This window comes from Fusarium proliferatum (assembly GCF_900067095.1).
Source record: "Fusarium proliferatum ET1 genome assembly, contig: FPRO_scaffold009, whole genome shotgun sequence".
NCBI classification, from domain to species: domain Eukaryota; kingdom Fungi; phylum Ascomycota; class Sordariomycetes; order Hypocreales; family Nectriaceae; genus Fusarium; species Fusarium proliferatum.
The window spans coordinates 606542-624993 of NW_022194798.1; the positions used below are offsets into that span (position 1 = coordinate 606542).

Genomic DNA, 18452 nt, shown 5'->3' on the forward strand with positions numbered 1-18452 from the left:
CTTCTGACTCTGTGACCTATCAAGAGAGGTTTACAGTAGCACAATATTTCTTTCGCCATATATTGGCGTAAATAAACAGCCCTGTTACTTGTTCACTAACTTTTAACGCATCCATACTATGCCCGTTCTCCACCAAACAGTGTCACCAAACAGTGTATGTACGCTTTAACTGACATGTAAACCTAACCATGCTAACGAGCGTTGGAGTCATAATGGATAGCAACCTACCGGAACACGTGAAAGAATACCTTAGCGAACTGGTCAAGCGTCTCACCGACTATCTCAAAGAACAATTGGTCGGTGTATACCTTTTCGGCTCAGCTAGCTATGACGCCTATCAGCCCGGCCTGAGCGACCTCGACGTGCAGGCAATCGTCAAAAGTTCCCTAGAAACCAGTGAAAAGGAAGCGATCATCTCTCGTCTGACCCAGAAAAACTTGCCTTGCCCGGCTACGAAGCTCGAGTTTGTCGTGTATGCCCAAGGCTCTGTGAATCCCGCGAACCGCCATCCCGCCTTCGAACTCAATCTGAACACAGGGCCTCACCAATCCGATCATATCAGCCTGGATCCCGCCCACGAATCAAGCCACTGGTTCCTGCTCGATATTGCTATGGGACGCCAACTTGGTCGCTGCTTGTATGGTGCTGACCTCACCGAGGCCTTTGGGGCGATTCCTCGGCGGTGGGTTCTGGAAGGGATATCAGATTCTCTTGCATGGCACCAAGCAAATGAGGCGAGTTCGACAAATAGCGTTCTCAATGCTTGCCGAAGCTGGAGATACATTGCTACAGGAGAATTTGGCTCGAAGCTGGAGGGGGCCAACTGGGCCATGAAGCAAGACAGTTGTCTTGGCGTTGTCCAACGTGCAGTTGAGGCTCGCAAAACAGGGGATAAGCTTGATGCTATTCAAGTAATGGAACTCTACGATATGATTGTCAAGGAAAACAGTGAAAAGCTTGAGGGCGAGGCAAATTAGCTAGGTTTTGACGAATTGGTTGTCTTCTGTTTACTCTCAGGACATGAGGCTCACCATATCCTATTAAATGTATGAACGACTTCCCAGTCAATTGCCACAGCTTTACTAACAACACTTTGTCCCTAGGCAACTGAACTTTTACAAATGTTGAGAGAAGCCAGGACATATTACTCTCCGCTCGGAGCTCAATTGCCTGTAGCCGCCAATAGCTGGGACTTAGCCGTATCCTCTGAACATTACAGGAACAACGCAATTTGGGAAAACATTAAGTAGCCAGGTCCCATCGCTTCACCTTTATATGTATGTCTTGATAATTCTGGATTGAAACGACGTTATAGGAAGCCCAAGGCGACGCGCGGCAACCTCTCCTATACGCTCCAGCTGTCTGCGCTACTCTAGCACAGGTCGAGCCTTTGACGGTCATGGTATCTCGGATTCCAGAATTCCTGTTCCTTCCGACACCTAGAACCTCTGGTAGCTCATGGCCCCCTTCAGCTAACTTTCATGCGAGAGAGATACACAATATTACATGCTCTATTGTTCTTGTGACTCACTAGGAAGGCATATGGAACAAGCCCTGGGCTGTGATAGTTGTGTACAGTCTAATGGAAACGAGCAGACAGGCTTCTACATATCCATTTCTCTTGAAGTAGACGCCCATGTACCAAAAAGTGACCAGAGCCACGTACAATTAATGATGTGCATGTAGAGCCAGTTGACAGCTCGAGTTAAAGATTGCATGTGTACACTTATGCTCGCAGCCTAAAGCCTAACCTTGTAGGCGGCAGTTAACTACATAGCTTTATACAATAACCCGGGAAAGTATCATATTACAATGTGAGAGAATTTCCAGCCTTTGAACAGTCCAGAATTTCAGTTTAAGAAAGAAAGGTCTACTACTTGATTATATGGGAAGTGCACATTTCCAGGTACCTCCCTCTATATGTATCCTGTTGCTTTGGCCACGATATATTTTTCTAATCAACTGCTTCTCAGCCCTGTTACGCAAGACTTCCACTAATGCCAGTCGAGGAAAATATCCCTGTCTCATACTAACTGCTAAAGTGGTGAGCGCCACGTGTAGGTCATCATTAGCAGCCCGATATGCGGAGTAGTTGACTAGCGTCAACTTCTCGATATTGTTGGGCAAGAGGCAGGTAAGGGACCCTGGAGACTCAGGACCTAATGATCTGTTGCGAGTGCTATAATAGATTAGATTCGTGGTTATAAAGAGATCCTTTAGATTGATAAATTTCTTCAAAGATCGTATTTTGTTCCTGTAGACAGAACGCACTCGAAAGTCCAAGCGCAGAGATTCGAGAGTCGTGCGGAAGTCGTGGAGAAAAGAGATTGAGGGGAATGGTACCGCTATGTGACGTTTGACCTCTCGCAGGTCATATCGAAAGGACCGCAAAGGTTGTTTACAAGAGGTGATCATTTGCTCTACATCCTGAATATCCTCGCTTTGAGGGGATCGGATATGTTGATTGAGCTCTTGGTCTGATCGCCAGTAGGATATCGACCCGGGCCTGGACTCTTGTCGCACTCTACCACGAGGTCCAATTGCCAACTCATCCAGATCGGGGGCCACGTCCACAATGGGACGGGGCAGACGAGTTGCGTACAAGCGTCTGATTTTGATACTGCTGATACCAAATACTTCGAAAGCGGATGGCGGGACAAACATGACAATAGAGAGTCCGTCGACCATCAGCGTGGTCAGATTAGGCAATAAACAAAGGAGTAGAACCAAAATCTCAGCGCTGGCAAACATCAACTGGCACGCTTGATCAGGAGTGTTTTCATCGCCTCCAAACAGAAAAGCGTGCAAGGCTTTGTGTAGCCTGAGTTGGAGATTATTTTCGCATCTTGAACGCCAGACTTTGTTCACATCGGTTCCCAGAACTTTGAGGCCCTGTTGATAGAGACCTCGAGCCAGGTTGATGTCCAAATAGTTCGCGAGGCTGGAGTTGAAAGCCAAGGTCTTCACAACCTTAGCCAAGTCCGGTCTGGCTATGACGGTTTGAAGAAAGGGCTCTAGGCGTCTCTCACGAAGCTCAAGACTAGGGAACTCATGATACAGAATAGGTTGAGCGACGTCCCGGAGCCGACGCGACACGCGGCTGAGGGCACACAGGTCTTTGAGAGTTTCAGCATTGGCCGAAGTAGTATCACGATCCGGGGCACTTTGGTCTGTCAACGGAAGCTCAAAGTGAGGAATAAGAGTTTTGTCTTGACAGTGGCGGCAGAGATGGGCACAAATGAACTGTAGAACCTCGGTGGGGAGGCTTTGAAGCCAAGAAGTTGGATTTATTGTGACAGGCATCGTATCAGTGGTCTCGATCGCCATCCTGTCTGAGTGCATACAGATTCTGTGAATGTTGTTTCTCGGATCGCTGATGTCACGTATTTATACCTTGGCCAAGCTCGGACAAGATGTTTTTCCTCGACGATCTTCATTCTTTAGGGGGCCTGCTGCAATCGTGCCGCTGATGCAATAAGGAGTCATGTTCATGGTCTCCAGGGCTAAAAAGCAATGTGATGATGTAATTAAGGTTCAAGGTGAGTGATCCTTAATATGGTAGTGCCATGCTTGTGGCAAATTCCTAGTACTGACGTTCTTGCAGCTCAAAAGCCGATAAGTACTAGAAGTATTATAGGACTTTTATAAGGTAGTGTTCTATCTAGCTTAATTTCAATTTAATAAAAATGTCCATTTAGAGGGGCAACTTATAGAGGAAGAACGACCTGGTTAAATTACTGTAAATTGAAAAACCTCAGGATAATCTAAAAAGCAATTATTTAGGGGGGCTCAACTTGCTTTTGTACTTATTGGACGAATCACATTCACAAGTGCCTCCTGTACCGTCAGCCTCACTTTCAAACCCCTGGTCATGCCCCGCTTCTTATCGCTCACCCAGCGTTCCCCCTTTTACTTAACTCGCTATAGCTTACTTTGTAGTCCTGACTTTGGATACAACCTCAGTAAGGATAATTACTTTGCGATTGACCGAGGTGCGATTATGGCTAGCGCATCATGGCTCAATCCACAGAGCCGAGCGATTGGACTTGGCCAGGCTGTCTCGGAATTTGCTTCAGATCTCTCCGAGGAACAGAAACGTTCATTTAGAGCACAGAAAGAGAATTTCTCGTCTCCTAAGGACACTGACGTCATCACAGCTATCGTTGAAATCCATGAGGTTGCAGCACGGAATCAGGCAAGCAATGTACGGCGGTATGTACCGCGCATGATCAATTTCTTGAAAGCTGTACAGGAGTTCGCTTCACTTCAAGATGATACGCCTGACAAATTTCTGTCATGGCGAACTGGCAGTGTCTGGCTGCTTGTACGCCTAACGTTTACGGTATGCCCCTTCCACGGATATGTACACAAGGATCTGATCATGTATGTAGAGACTTGCTCTGACACCTTGTTGGCTCGAAGCCATATTGGAATTATTTATGGGGTCCTGTGGCTCATCACCTTTTGATGTGAGAATAGGTTTCCTTAACTCACACCCCGAGGAACTTCGATGGAGCCTTTATGATTACTACTCCAAGGTCATCCGCATATGCCACTACTTGTTCCTTTTACAGCCAAGGCGTGGCTATCCAGAAACGATATCCTTCTCTGCGGACTCTACACTGAAGCATTATAAGTCGGCTCTCGAGAGATGCACAATTTCAATCAACCAGAGACTGGCGATCCTCAAACGACAACATCACTACAGTGACCCCACGTATAATGGTAGCTATGCGAGAGACCCAACGAATTCCACCAAACGAGAGCTAGATTTGGAGAAGCACGTCGAGTATCTTCAAACACTTGAAATACAGCTAAAGCATGACTACGGGGCCACATGGAAAAGTATAAGAATGATTGGAAGTACTTCTCTGTTTGTCTTTGAGCCTAGCTACGAACGCTTCATTGACTGTAGTAGCTCTTCTACACTGCTCTACTCAGGCAATGCAGGAGCAGGAAAGTCAGTCATACTTGCCAATATGGTCGATGATTTGGATCGGAGACAGCTTGAAACCCCTCAAATTGTCTTTTTCTTTTGCATACAGGATGAAGTTAATTCCCTACAGGCTCTAGTTATTCTTGGCGCCATATATCACCAAGTACTAAAACGCTTATTGCTCACATCACGTGCCTCACACGTGTCAAAAGGTCTCGGAGTCTTGTCCACCATTCTGGATAATACTGTGGATGTAGCATCCGACTTACGGATTGCTCTAGAAGCAGCCGGCATGACATATTTAGTCCTTGATGGCCTTGATAAGTGTCAAGAGTCAGAGCGAGCCAAGGTGATTGAGGTACTGCAACGCCTTCAAACCCAATGCTCTCTATCAATATGTCTCTCAACAAGACCAGGAGTCCTGACTGGCATTGGATGGACCAACCTTCACTCTATCGATATTCCGACTGACAACCCCGATGTCTCATCTTATATTGACTCGGAAACATCACGACTTCTGAACCATGGGGAGTTGACGATCGCAGACCCTACTCTGGAGCTTCAAATTAGATCTGCGTTGACCACAGCTGCAAAGGGGAACTTTCTACGGGCTAAGAGAAGTATGCAATTGCTATGTGCACATAAAACGGATTCCGATATAGTTCGACTCCTGGCCGACTTTCGAGAAGACTTCAATGATAGCGATACTGAGGCTATGCAAAGCAAATCACCAACAGCCCCTGCGCCAATTGCGCCTTCAGGTTTTACGGACTCGGCATATGCATCTGCATCATTGATTGATAACAACAAGAACACGAATGATGGCCAAGCTGTTGATGAGTCGTTACAAGGCCTAGATGACCCTACCATTGACGACTCTGCCACTATATACTCCGATGTCTCAAGAACCACGTTCTACAAAGAGCAGCTGTACATACAGGAGCTGGCTAAAGACCTGTACAATAAAATCAGCTTTCAGGCTGTTGATTTGGGTCAAGATCATCGAGTTGATATATCCGCTACACTACCACGCCTGCTCAAGGCCTTCGCTTTGAAGATTGGGTACTGTGCAACTACTCAGATGCATCGGGATGTGATGGCTTTTGTTCATAGGCACAGAAGGTGAGTGAATTGCTACAGAAACCCTTCTTTCTATTCTCACGTATTAGACAAGCTTCTATAGATGGCTAGGACTTAAAACCTTCAACTGAAGTCCGAATGACCCGGTTAACACTTCTTTACAGTGAGATTACCGAAGCATTTCTAGACATATATCTTAGCCAGAGAGAAATGGAGCCTAGGGAGATCGCTTGCCCTACCCCTGTTGAGGTTGAGCCAATGGACGTCTACCCTGGCCAGATGGAGATTGAGCGGACAGAAATCCAAGATGACCATCGCTCTATGAGTTTGAATGAGCGTATGGCTCTCTGGGAACAAAGTGAAGATTGGGAGCAACCTTCAATTGTAGAGGGCCTGGACAACCTTGAGTTAGTGGAGGCGGAGGAGGAGGATGAGTACGAAGAGGCTGACATCTGGGTTGCAGCGTACCGAGACTTTGCACCTGGTACCGAAGCTTACTCCTGGTTAATGACCCAACTCCAAAGGAATATGGATTCTGTTCTGGAAGAACCAACGGCCATTCAACTAATCCGGGATCAAGTATTATCTTCAGTCCCATCCCCTCATATGATCAGCAGAAGCGTATCTTCTGAAAGTTGCAGCGTGTTATTCGACCTGGACTGGGATATTATTGAGTTCTTTGACTCGCAGGAGTTCTCCAAGTCACCGGACGAAGTACTTTTAGCAGTGATTACTCTGACTGGATCTCCTTCTGACGCACAAGCCTCAAACTGTACTCAATTCCTAAAGCAGACCTGGCCTACTACAGGGGACATGATCCTACGGCTTATACGCGGCTTACTGCGACTGGAAGGGGGACATACACATGAGTGTAAGATACTGTCTCACCCTAGCATTCCTTTCTAAGATAGCCCTATCTAACACGTTCCAAGACCACTTGCCAGATCATACAAGACTAACCGCCTGGATAAACGGGTCAAAGGTCATGGTGCAGGCAAATGGGTCCGCGGCTTCTATCTCAGAGACTGGAGAGCAGCTTGCCTGGCTAGGAGCTGCTCTGAGAAGCTCGCCATATCCAAACGGGCTGAGCTACTGCACTCCCTCTATCAGGTCCATGCATCAGGATCCGGAAATGCCACAAGCTGTCGTCTGCGTAATCGGTTTCGAGCTGGAGCAGCTCCTGGAACCACCAGATAATTCTAACGGCCATTGCTGGCATGGAATATTTAAGAACCCGACACTAGTGAAGGGGTTTCCTATTCTGCCGAAAGTGGAGAGGAATACTGGTCTGGAAATACCTCTTAACATCATGGCCGGACTAGCTCGAGCTGACCGCGTTGATCAATTCAACGGCAAGGTATACATAAAGGGCTTCTCGACAATGCTAGTGCCCACAAAACAGTCCAAAGAGGTGGTTTATTGGCACTTGATCTATAACGAAGATGGAAGTCGCATATCCTATCTCGATGATAATCTGAACCGCGACGTCCTTGCTGGGACCCCAGATCTGACAGCTCACCGCCACGTTCTTGGATGGTGTTCTGAGGCCAGGTTCTATTCCGGTGAGCCTTTTTCTTAGCATACTTATGAAAACAGTTACTGATGACCCAAGGATCGTCTCAAGCTCAGTACCATGTTAGACATTCAGAGCTACCTAAGCTACACTCCGGATGTGCTCTTGCTGGCACCGTGATCACTTTGGGACGTATGATCACAGGAGGTCACAGCTTCGAACTCGGTATCAAGGACACACCAATACATGTCGCTCGCAATGGCTATATCCCTCGACTCAAATGGATTTCTTCAAAATTCTTTCTCCTCTGGGACGAGGCCGACAAACGCGGCTGGCTTACCAACGGCACCAGCGTTCTGTTACATGTTGTTAGAGCCTCTCTAGCATATGACAGCACTGATAAATTCCAATCGGCCTTTCTTTTCAAAGCAGGCGACCTACAAGAGTCAACGAAGCCCTTCACTTCTGATTCCGCAATTGATGTACTTATCAATTCCAAAAACTTGGCTCTCAAGCTTTACCCAGAAAAGAATGGCTTTATTACTTTGAGAGACAGAGTCGATCAATACTACAACCTGCTTGAGAAGATGCTTGATCACCAGGCATATATTACCAGTCGACATACCGGGAGCCTAGAGGGAATGCCTCGAAAGAATCTTGAAGGTTGGGACTTTGAAGATCTCAGCGCGAATCGTGATCCGTTGCATCCGCGATTAGTTACTCTTGAGCCTGCTGGCAAGGGATGGGTTGACTTGACGAGGGATCTGCAGGCTGTAACCCTGGCAGGAAGTGGCTTTGGGGAACTTATACGACCAGCTGGACCAGCCCTTTGTGACTACTGGTCTCAACTACCGAGACACCGATACCTGCTTGCATGCTCCATTTCGGATATGGAGGATGTCGTTAGAGACCATCGCAGTTCTGAATCCGATCATACTCGGCTGAGTGATAATCTTATATGGCATAATGCGGTTGACATCTCAGGGAAATGTCAGTGTGGCGATGATGCGCGACATCATGGAGAACCAGTCCATGTGGCATTTCCGTCGGCACTATCTCACAAATTGTTTCCGAACAAAAGCCCCATCAAACTCAGCGGTGCAGCTGTTTTTGGGCATAATCCAGGCTTCTCTTGGACGTGGGGCGATACCGGTCCTCCTACGCAACAACAATCAAAACAAGAGATTGGCGTGAGATATGTGTTAGACAAGGCAGATAAGGACAGCGGAATTGGTGAAAGCTTAGGGGCATCCTCATCTGAGAGTCATGCCTCGCCAATACCGAGCTCGAGTATATCACGTGCACCATTGTCACTGAGGAAGTCAAACACAGCGCCGCCGAGCGTAAGAAATATCTATTCCCGAAACGAATACACTGTTGGAATCCTTTGCGCGTTAGCGGTCGAGCTGAAGGCAGTACGGGCTCTGTTTGACCAGAGACACCAGCATCTCCCGAGCGTAATCGGCGACAACAATCAGTATGCACTTGGGGAAATGGCTCGACATATGGTAGTAGCAACATCACTTCCAGCTGGAGAATACGGAACAAACGCAGCCGCATCAGCAGTGTCTGATATGATGCGCAGCTTCACGTCTATACAGTTCTGTCTACTTGTTGGCATTGCTGGCGGCGCGCCCTCTGAGGATAATGATATCCGACTCGGCGACGTGGTAGTAAGCTTGCCTACCCAGACTTACCCAGGTGTCATTCAGTATGATCTCGGTAAGGAGAATGAGGGGAGTGAGTTTGAGGTGACAGGCGTTTTGCAACGACCGCCTCGGATCTTGACCAATGCTATCAGCAAGATACGGTCGGACCCAGACATTGGAGTCGATGCACTGAACCCACATCTTACTAGCATAGTCGAGTCGCTCCCAGCATATGGTAACCCAGGTCAAGAACTCGACGTGCTCTCCCGCGCCGCTTGTACTCGCAGGACATGCAAGCCTGACTGTACCCACCTTGAGCAACGCCTCCCACGATTAACGGCAGAGCCTATGATTCACTATGGCCTTGTAGCATCAGGAAATCGCGTGGTCAAAGACGCAACCCTGCGAGATCAGCTGTCCCGCAAGCATGGGGTGCTATGCTTCGAGATGGAAGCTGCTGGGGTAATGAACAGGGCAGGTTGCCTTGTGATACGAGGGATATGTGACTACAGTGATGCCCAAAAGAACAAGATCTGGCAGAACTACGCTGCTGCTGTGGCCGCAGCATACACTAAGCTTTTGCTCAGTGCAGTGGCGGTCAACAATGACCTTGGCGGTGGTAATGTGAGAATGGATGGTGAGCCTATGTTTAAGAAGCGGAGGATGAATAGTGGCAATGAAGGATGGGACTAGATATCATAACACAGATGTTGAGCCGTGATTAGCGTCTGCAGACCCCGAGATATTCACCGGAGCTTGAACATACCCGCAATACTCATGATGCATCCTAGACAGTCAACCACAGCCATTCTTTATCGCTGATTCACTATTTGCAGGCTATGCAGTGTCCATCCAGAAGATTCAGTCGCCCAGTGCGACGTCAAAGCAACTGCCTGTCATTTGGGTGTAGTCACTGAATCATCCAACCCGTTTGACTATAAAAGCCACAATACTCAAGACTTTCTCCTTTCCAATTTTTAAACACAAAACAACTCAAACTTCAACTCAATAACAATTGCTCAACTAAATATACCCAAACTTACCTAACAAGTTTCTTCTATCAAAATGTCTTACTCTCACTATCTTTTGTGCCGCTTCGAACAGAAGTCTGGCGTGACATACGGCCGACCATCGTTCAAGCCTGTCGAGGATAAGTTCGGCGATCGCTTCAAGTCTGCATCTATCAGCGGCTCGACTATGAACGTTGAGATTTACATGAAGGACAAGTACTATGACTCTACACGAAATGAGGCGTATGATGCCTTGGAGGACATCAAAATGAACGCCTATTTCGATCCCACTGACAACTTTGTGTTCGAGACAAGCGGGGACAAGTTTGTCACTCATTGGCACAATGGCAGTGGCCGGATGCAGGAATGCACCAGCTGCAGTAAGAGCCGTTATTGCTCGAACCGCAAGTGAGGTGGGAAATACTGGGAGGACAAGGGAGTGACAGAGTGGCTTTGAATGAGGAAATGGACTATACTAGGATTGCGTGTCTCATAGCCTAGTATAGAATGTAACTGTGGTTCAAACACCAAGATAAGAATAAAATGGGATAACTCAAATTGACTCTCACACATATTTAACATGATGGCCTACTGTTTGCAGAAAATTTTGGATCCTCTGTCTTAGTATATTGCGGAAGCAATTCGCCAGTATCAGGATGCTTGCGTTGAACCCAGAGTTTGCGTTGCAACCCCACCAAAGTAAATACAAATTAACGAAAGATAACATTCAAAAACCCGCTGGGTGGAACGGTCGCCAAACTTAACCTGTCAGAAAAGTTTACAATGTCTTTCTCTGCCAAGCGTGTTCAAAACCAACCAAATCTGAAATCCTCATGCGAATGTCCACAGCAATGTTAGAGATAATGAATACCAAACTCTTCATTTCCAGCCCTATTGCCATGTGATTCCAATCATTTGTTTGGCACCTGCTTCACAAGGGCTGTTAGATCACCCAGTACAGCACTCGCAGAATCATATCCAAACTTCCAGCATCGATCGATTATTCCTCCAGCGGTATTCTCAATCCCAATGACAGGTATAGTACCTGCTTCGACAATGTCCCAAATATCGCCATCAATGCCTGCATATGGGAATTTCCATTCCGTAATCTCGTAGATCGCAGATCCAAGAGCATACAGCTCTCGTTCCATCATGGAAAGCTCACTGACTTGTTCTTCTGGTAGAGCTGGGCAGTAAGCAGGCTCGTATGTATGGGGACCGAACTCGGGATAAGTCTGACTGAGAGCAGAACTGGCGAAGTCGCATATTTTTATGGTATCATCACTGAAAACGAGGACATTTCGAGTCGAGATGTCTCCCCAGATGACGCCTCGTGAATGGAGATGCAGGATACTCTCGGCAAGAGTGGTAGCCATTTCAAGTCGACGATGGATTGGAGGCGGTTCCGGGGTTTCTTCGATTATGTGGCGGAGATTGCCCTTCGTTGCTCGTTCCAGCTTGAGTGCGATAGCATGGCCATCAGAGTCATGAGTAATGCCAAAGCATTTAGTTATGTAGCGATGTGGAGATATGGCTTTGTAAATGTCGTGCTCACGAGTGAGGTTATCACTGGTCTCCTCAATCTTTGAAGGCGAACCATAGGGTTTACTGTCTATCCATATTGTTTCGGCTTTTAAAACAATATCTGGTTCTGCTCTGTCGATGTAGAGAACCGAGTGATCGGTCCGCATGAGAACGTCAACTCGGCTCCTGATAAAAACTGCCGTGGGTGATAATCCCATCGTTCAACACAGGGGAAATGATTTATAGATCGCCGTAGTGTTTACTCGGTACGAAGCAGAGATGTGGAGAAGAAGCGGTACTGCGTAAAGTACGGATTAACTAGAGTTCCGACACGCTCTGTGTCACCCTGGTTGGGTATGAATCGGGCGTAATTAGCGATTGAATGCTTGAGAAGTTTCCACGAGGTTAAAATGGTGATGACATATCCTCATATCACTTCCTCAAACAATTGAGTTCATTATGTCGAGATTCATCTGGTAGAACAGTTCTTGTCTAATGGTGATGTATCGATTTGAAACTACTTTAGGAAGATATTTAATACTATCAGTTCTCTGAGAATGCTTTAAGCAACTTTGAAGACGCAAGTTCAACCACAGCTCGAGCGGTAGGGGAAACACGAATTGGTGCCAACATCGCAAAATCATGAACCTGGCCATCCGCCTTAACAACTGCGGTATCAACTCCAAGCTGCTGCAGACGATGGCCAAACGCCTCGCCCTCTCCAATTAGCGGGTCCGCGCCGGAAACGAAGATAGTTGTTGGTGGAAACTTGGCGAGAACTTCGTCAGGGGCGAACTGAAGGGGCGAGGTCAATGGCAGCTTTCTTTCTTCTTCATTTGGAAGAAATGCCGGGATCATCCAGTCCATGGTCTTTTCGGAGAGATAGGGTCCGTCTTTGTATGTTTTGTAGGTCTCAGACTTGCTGTGAGTGTCTGTGACGGGATACAGCAAGACGAGCTGGCCGATCTTAGAGGGTAGATTACGGCTTTGAGCGAGTTGAGTCATTGCGATGGCCATATGTCCTGGAAACGGGTTAGATAGCCCTGAAAGAATAGATATGGGTGTAATCACCTCCTACACTATCACCAGCGAGTCCGAAGCGGTCAGCTTTGAGTTTATACTTATCGCCATTGTTCACGAAATGATCAAGCACTCCGTAGACCTGCTCAAACTGAACGGGGTACTGAGCTTCGGGTGCTGGGGTGTAGTAGGGAAAGACAACCGCAGCACCAGTTTGGCGTGCAAAGTCCTCCATCAAAGCTCCATGCACCGTGGGACTGCACCTGTCAGCACGTTGTCACGAGTCGTTGGTGGCTGACTGACCTTCCGAGAATCCATCCGCCACCGTGGGTGTAAAAGATCATGTTCAGGGTGCCCTGCGCATCAGCAGGGCGGAAGATTACAGTGGTGACATCTTCACCATTGACTGAAACTTTGACCTCCTCAGTCTTGATGTCCGATGCGGTCTTGTAGCTTTGGATGCCTTCCAAAATGTCGCGCGCTTCCTGATAAGTCTTAGTGTACAGTGGTGGGCCTTCAGCGGCCGCATCCGCGAACTTGCGGTTGATTGGGTCAAGATAAGTGTCCATTTCGAGTATTTTTCGCGATTGAAAAGCGCACAGGATGCTTCAGGGTCAATGAGAAAGAGTTCGGCAAACTATCTCTGGGCCTCTCGTGTTTCTTTATATCTTCATGGTTGACGACATCAGCGGCGTAGTCAACAGCCCCGCACCAGATCCGATGCCATCATCAAATCACCAACCATCACAAACTATGCGTAAGCAAGTGCTTATCAAAAAGCCTGCTTTCTAAGCACTATCCGTTCTCCTATAGGCTCAAACATGCCACAATTAGTGCTGATCAAGCATAAAATGTCGACTAAAAGAGATACGCTGTTGCGATGAGACTTAAACCAGGATCGCGTCCGACTAAAGCAGCATATCAGACTGGGTAACGCAGAACAGATTGGCTTCATGGCCGATGGCCTTTGCGCTAACATAAGTTAAGGCCCTAAGGGTATCATATATGCTACAATTGCCTAGTTCCATGCAAAGAGCCAATGCTGGAGTCATTCGTTATCAATCGAGTTCAGGCCCATCAACGAATCTGTGATCTGATCTGGCTTTTGAAACATTTTGCCAGGTACTTAATCTAACTCGAGATCCTTCAAGTCACTGCAATCCATGCAGCGATTCCCATCGTTCTGAATCATATTGTTACAGCCACTAAAAAACAGAAGTATACTCGCTGTTGTGGCGGATACTGTTATGGCACCGAAAAAGGATCCTGTATTAGCTGGCCCTGCTATTATTCTTCAGCAGAAAGGTAACCAATAACATTTACATAAAGATTATCCAGATCGAGGGAGATTGACCGATATAAAATCTTCTTAACAGAATGTCAAAGGAACATTAACACCCAAACCCGACCATACAACTCCCCTCACAAACAAGGGAACAGAATTTAATTTCCGACTCTCTCTAGGGTAATGAATGACATCATGTCAAGCCCAATGACAGAAGCACTAAAGTGATATTTGGCATAGCTTGGTTCGCTTGCAAGGATACCCTTGACAGCCTCGGCTTTGGTATGAGGTCCCTTAGCAATCGAAATAGACCCGATAGAAGACCAACAAAAGAGCTCAATGCCGAGGGAAACTCTGTTTTCGGAATCTAAGACACGAATTTAGACATTTCTGAGACTACATTACCATTCAAACATCGGTCAAGACAACAATAGCATGTTCCGAAGTGGACCATCTCGTATGTCCGCCCTAAAATAAACACCACTAGGCACTTCTTGGCCGTTTCACCTATTAATAGTCCCCACGAGATTAGTCATTAGTGTTCTCCCTCCAGAAAAGAAAAGAGGAAAAAAAGCCAGCATGCAGGAAAAGATCCACCTTCGTCCCAATTTGATCTCTCACATCCCGCCATGACCGAATCGAGATAGCAATGAAGCTGTCAAGAGTCACTCCTTTCACGCTCTTGGCAGCAAGCTGTCAGGCTGCATATGTGCAGTTTCAAGACTGCGCTGATACACTCACCAATAAGTCGCTCATTCCGGAGAGTTTTCGCGCGGCGGTTGAACAGGGGAGGGATGGGTTTGAGTGGCGGTTTGATGTTATCGCTGGGCAGGCGGATCGGAATGCCTGCGAGATTGATGTCGGTGATGTGGTCCCGAGATTTACGGTCATTGACTATGGGAGGGACTCAAAGGAAGTCTCCGGAGAGATCGTCAACATGTCCTGCTACACTTCCGAATGGCTCGGCCCGAGAACTCACTTCACCATCGCATCCTCCTTTAAACGATCGACTTTTCTCGACACTTTCCGAACAACCTTGGAGATTACTTCAAAAGATAACGAATCACTCTCCTGTATTCGAGCAACCCTCACTCCCGCTGCCCCGGAGCCCATCCGCCTTCTCGGTCTCTGGCTCCCAATCACCACTTTCGCCTTGACCTGTATAGTCGCATGTTGGCCGGCCCAACAAACCACCAGCTCCTTAGCCTCAAAGAACGGCCGTATCACACGCGCCATCGATCTCTTAGCTTATATCCAGTTTATGTTTTTCTCAGGTGCTCTCAGTCTTCGATACCCTGGCTTCTTCCAACCTCTTGTCGGCCTCTGTAGCTGGTCTACCTTGATGCTTCCGGCAGGTCCTGTAGAAGCCTCCTCACCTTATGCACGAGCCGGTGTGAACGACGGCATTTATGAACACAATGGAACAATCACGGGAGCTCCAGGCTTGGAACTGCTTACCCAGATGACTGGCTCACCAGTGAAACCTCAAAGTTGGATGAATACCTTTGTCCTATCACTCATTATCTTTTTCTTTCTCTACTTATCATCATACATCAGCTTCAGGTTGAACAGCCGCGACTCACCCTCAAATCTTACCTTGGCAACTATTGGATCGCAGCTTAGAGACCGCTACTGGGCTGTTGTCCGGCTTTTCCTCAGCTGTTTCATGCTACCGATCAGTGCATGGGCAACCTACCAATTTCTCGATGACCAGATCTTTGGATACCGAAACTCCGCCATGGCAATCCTAATCTTGATTGTGTTATTAGCAGGCTTCTGGTGGAGTTGGACAAGGGATTCCGAAATGGGATCGCTGGTCATCCAAAGCCCAGGCCGGCTGAACAAAGACCCAGAATCTGGGCGACAATACTACGCTTTGGTGCTGTTCTCTCTGATGTTTCTACGTGGAAGTGTCATTGGCGGGTTGCAGACATACACCTCTGTTCAGCTTGGTGTTCTGTTGGGATGCGAGCTTCTTCAACTGCTAGCAATGACGTTTTGGACAAGATTTGCATGCTTCATTTCACTTGCCGGCATTTTGTCTGTCTCGAGGCTGGCCTTGTTCGCACTTCACATTGGCTTTGTTCCCGGAGTCGCCAGTCATTCAGGCAGGATGCTTGTCGCCTATATCATTCTTTGTGGACATGTTGTCGTCCTCACATGCATCTTTCTTCTGCCCGCAGTTCTCGACATGGCGCACCTTAACATGTACGGCAGGGCCGTAACAATGTCGGACGCCGACAGAGGGGCACCTGTCCGAGAAGTCCCAAGGCCTCTCCAGCGCGCTCAAACAGATATTGAAGGGCTTCAGAAGTCGAAGTCAGCCAAGACTCGGGATTCAAACAGTCATACTCGAGCGTCACCCGACTTCAATCAGCTCCTGTTGGAGATGATCCCAAAGCGCGAAACAAACAATCTACTGATTGGTCCGACATCTCAGAAAGCACTAACAGAGTTTTCGGAAGACTTAAAAGGGAGAGATAATAGAGCCGAAATTGAGAAGAATCCGAATGTTTTCAGCGACTCTTACAGTAGGCTTATCAATCCAAGCAGCTCCAAGCAGGAAATTGCACCCGTTTCCGACATTTCTGGAAACCTAGTTTGTCACCTATTCTCGAAAGAAAATTTAGCTATCTGCAGTGCCCCTCGACACCATAACCTCGACTATCCTATCAACCAATACTTCATCTCATCTTCTCATAACACGTACCTGTGCGGCCGTCAAGTCGCCGCCCGCTCCAAGCTTAAAGGCTACATCTCAACACTTTCACAAGGTTGTCGATCTGTGGAGGTGGATTGCTGGGATGGGCGAGATGGGCAGCCGATTGTCAAACATGGATACAGTTTGACAACGTCTATCAGCTTTCGGTCTGTCATAGAGACCATCAACAATTATGCCTTCTTTGCTTCTGATTTGCCTTTGTGGCTATCACTAGAAGTGCACTGTAACCCAGCGCAGAGGGATATCATGGCACGTACCATGCTGGAGATATTCAGGTCAAGCCTGGTAGTTGAACCACTTGATGCATCGTCACAAGAACTACCATCTCCTAACCAGCTTCGCGGAAAGATTCTACTGAAGGTCAAGGTTACTCAAGATCCGGAGCCACTTCAGGAGCCACTTGCACCTGAATACCTGAACCTGGACGAGCCTGGCGAAGATATCGAGAGCCACGACCACCAAGATCTGCCAGGCGACTTGCTACAGAGTCTTGCAGTATATGGAGCGAGCAGACGGCTACCAAAAGACGCAGAGTTCGACACGCATAGGAACTTCATCTACTCTGTCTCTGAACGAAACTTCAAGAAACACACCAAAGACAACTGCTCGCTCGAATCATCTGGAAGACAACATCTTGTTCGTGTGTATCCAGATCCGAACAGGGTTGACTCATCCAACTTCGACCCCCTCCAGTGTTGGAGACACGGGGTTCAGATGGCCGCCCTGAACTGCCAGACCGATGACTTCTACATGAGCCTGAATCAGGCAATGTTTCACGGAAGCTCAGGATATGTGCTGAAAGCTTCCCCGCAAACAACCCAAATACAACTCCAAGTTGCTGTTCTAATGGCGCGGGGCTTGAAGGTATTGACAGGGAACTGCCCGGTCCATGTCAAGATGAAGCTATTGACACCCGATACAATTAGCCAGAAAGCACGGACAGCACCTACGCTTTTGCAAGATTCAGACGTAGCTTTTGATGAGAACTTGGAGATGTCGGTGGAGACGAATTATCCTCATCTTACATTCCTGCACTGGTCAGTCAAGACCATGTCCAACGGACGTTCTATGTCGATAACTTCAGGTACTGCCAAGGTCGAGAATCTAAGGGAGGGATATCGAGTCCTTCCGATGGGCGATGCGTCGAATAACGAGGGGCGTTTGTTATGTAAAATTAGTGTAAAGTCGACGTAAGCGGTTTTGACGATATTCATGATTTTGAGTTAGAACAATATTAGCGCACAGCTTCTCTATATGATATTGGACTGCCTCCATCTTCCCTTCCAGCAGAGGAAGTGCATTAACAGTACACACTTCCCAGATCATCTCAAGAGAATGATTATCACAACCATTAATCTCAACAATGGAAGCCAGAAGGCTGTCGGGTCTGCCATGGTTACTCTAGCCGTTCGATAGATGTGAAGAGGTACCACGTAAGCCTGAGGTAACCTCAGCTCAGGCATTGATGAATAGATTTCGAGTGTACCAGGAATTGTCTCTCTGTATGACCATAGACAACCCTGTAGGGCAGACACTTGACCTCTGGCATTGTCATACCATGCACAACGTTCAGGCTATATCACATACGCGTGGTGCATACAGACATTCCATCCTAAGCCTCTAGCATTGCCTGATATCTTGTTTTAGCTTGCTTGGCTACTTCACCGTCCACGACCAGAAAAATTGGCCGTTTGTGGCTTGCTTTAGAGCAGC

The 18452-nt window shown here is 47.5% G+C and overlaps 7 protein-coding genes across 7 annotated transcripts; 4 read left to right on the forward strand and 3 right to left on the reverse strand.

Moving 5' to 3' along the window:
* Nucleotides 1-212: 212 nt before the first annotated feature.
* On the forward strand, nt 213-977 carry FPRO_15587 (uncharacterized protein; the record flags this gene model as incomplete). Its single annotated transcript, XM_031220077.1, has 1 exon — nt 213-977. The coding sequence occupies one exon, from the start codon at nt 213-215 to the stop codon at nt 975-977; it is 765 nt and encodes a 254-aa protein (XP_031085772.1).
* Nucleotides 978-1881: 904 nt separating this feature from the next.
* FPRO_15586 (uncharacterized protein) lies at nt 1882-3327 on the reverse strand (the record flags this gene model as incomplete). Its single annotated transcript, XM_031220078.1, has 1 exon — nt 1882-3327. One exon carries the CDS (start codon nt 3325-3327, stop codon nt 1882-1884), a length of 1446 nt encoding a protein of 481 aa, XP_031085773.1.
* A 673-nt stretch (nt 3328-4000) lies between these two features.
* FPRO_15585 (uncharacterized protein) lies at nt 4001-9871 on the forward strand (the record flags this gene model as incomplete). The annotated part of the gene is made up of 5 exons (XM_031220079.1): nt 4001-4342; nt 4392-6058; nt 6181-6887; nt 6949-7578; nt 7629-9871. 5 exons carry the CDS (start codon nt 4001-4003, stop codon nt 9869-9871), a joined length of 5589 nt encoding a protein of 1862 aa, XP_031085774.1.
* Nucleotides 9872-10243: 372 nt separating this feature from the next.
* FPRO_15584 (uncharacterized protein) lies at nt 10244-10600 on the forward strand (the record flags this gene model as incomplete). The annotated part of the gene is made up of 1 exon (XM_031220080.1): nt 10244-10600. The coding sequence occupies one exon, from the start codon at nt 10244-10246 to the stop codon at nt 10598-10600; it is 357 nt and encodes a 118-aa protein (XP_031085775.1).
* Nucleotides 10601-11099: 499 nt separating this feature from the next.
* On the reverse strand, nt 11100-11930 carry FPRO_15583 (uncharacterized protein; the record flags this gene model as incomplete). The annotated part of the gene is made up of 1 exon (XM_031220082.1): nt 11100-11930. One exon carries the CDS (start codon nt 11928-11930, stop codon nt 11100-11102), a length of 831 nt encoding a protein of 276 aa, XP_031085776.1.
* A 325-nt stretch (nt 11931-12255) lies between these two features.
* On the reverse strand, nt 12256-13301 carry FPRO_15582 (uncharacterized protein; the record flags this gene model as incomplete). Its single annotated transcript, XM_031220083.1, has 3 exons — nt 12256-12734; nt 12784-12989; nt 13036-13301. 3 exons carry the CDS (start codon nt 13299-13301, stop codon nt 12256-12258), a joined length of 951 nt encoding a protein of 316 aa, XP_031085777.1.
* Nucleotides 13302-14666: 1365 nt separating this feature from the next.
* On the forward strand, nt 14667-17933 carry FPRO_15581 (uncharacterized protein; the record flags this gene model as incomplete). Its single annotated transcript, XM_031220084.1, has 1 exon — nt 14667-17933. The coding sequence occupies one exon, from the start codon at nt 14667-14669 to the stop codon at nt 17931-17933; it is 3267 nt and encodes a 1088-aa protein (XP_031085778.1).
* Between the last annotated feature and the right edge of the window lie 519 nt (nt 17934-18452).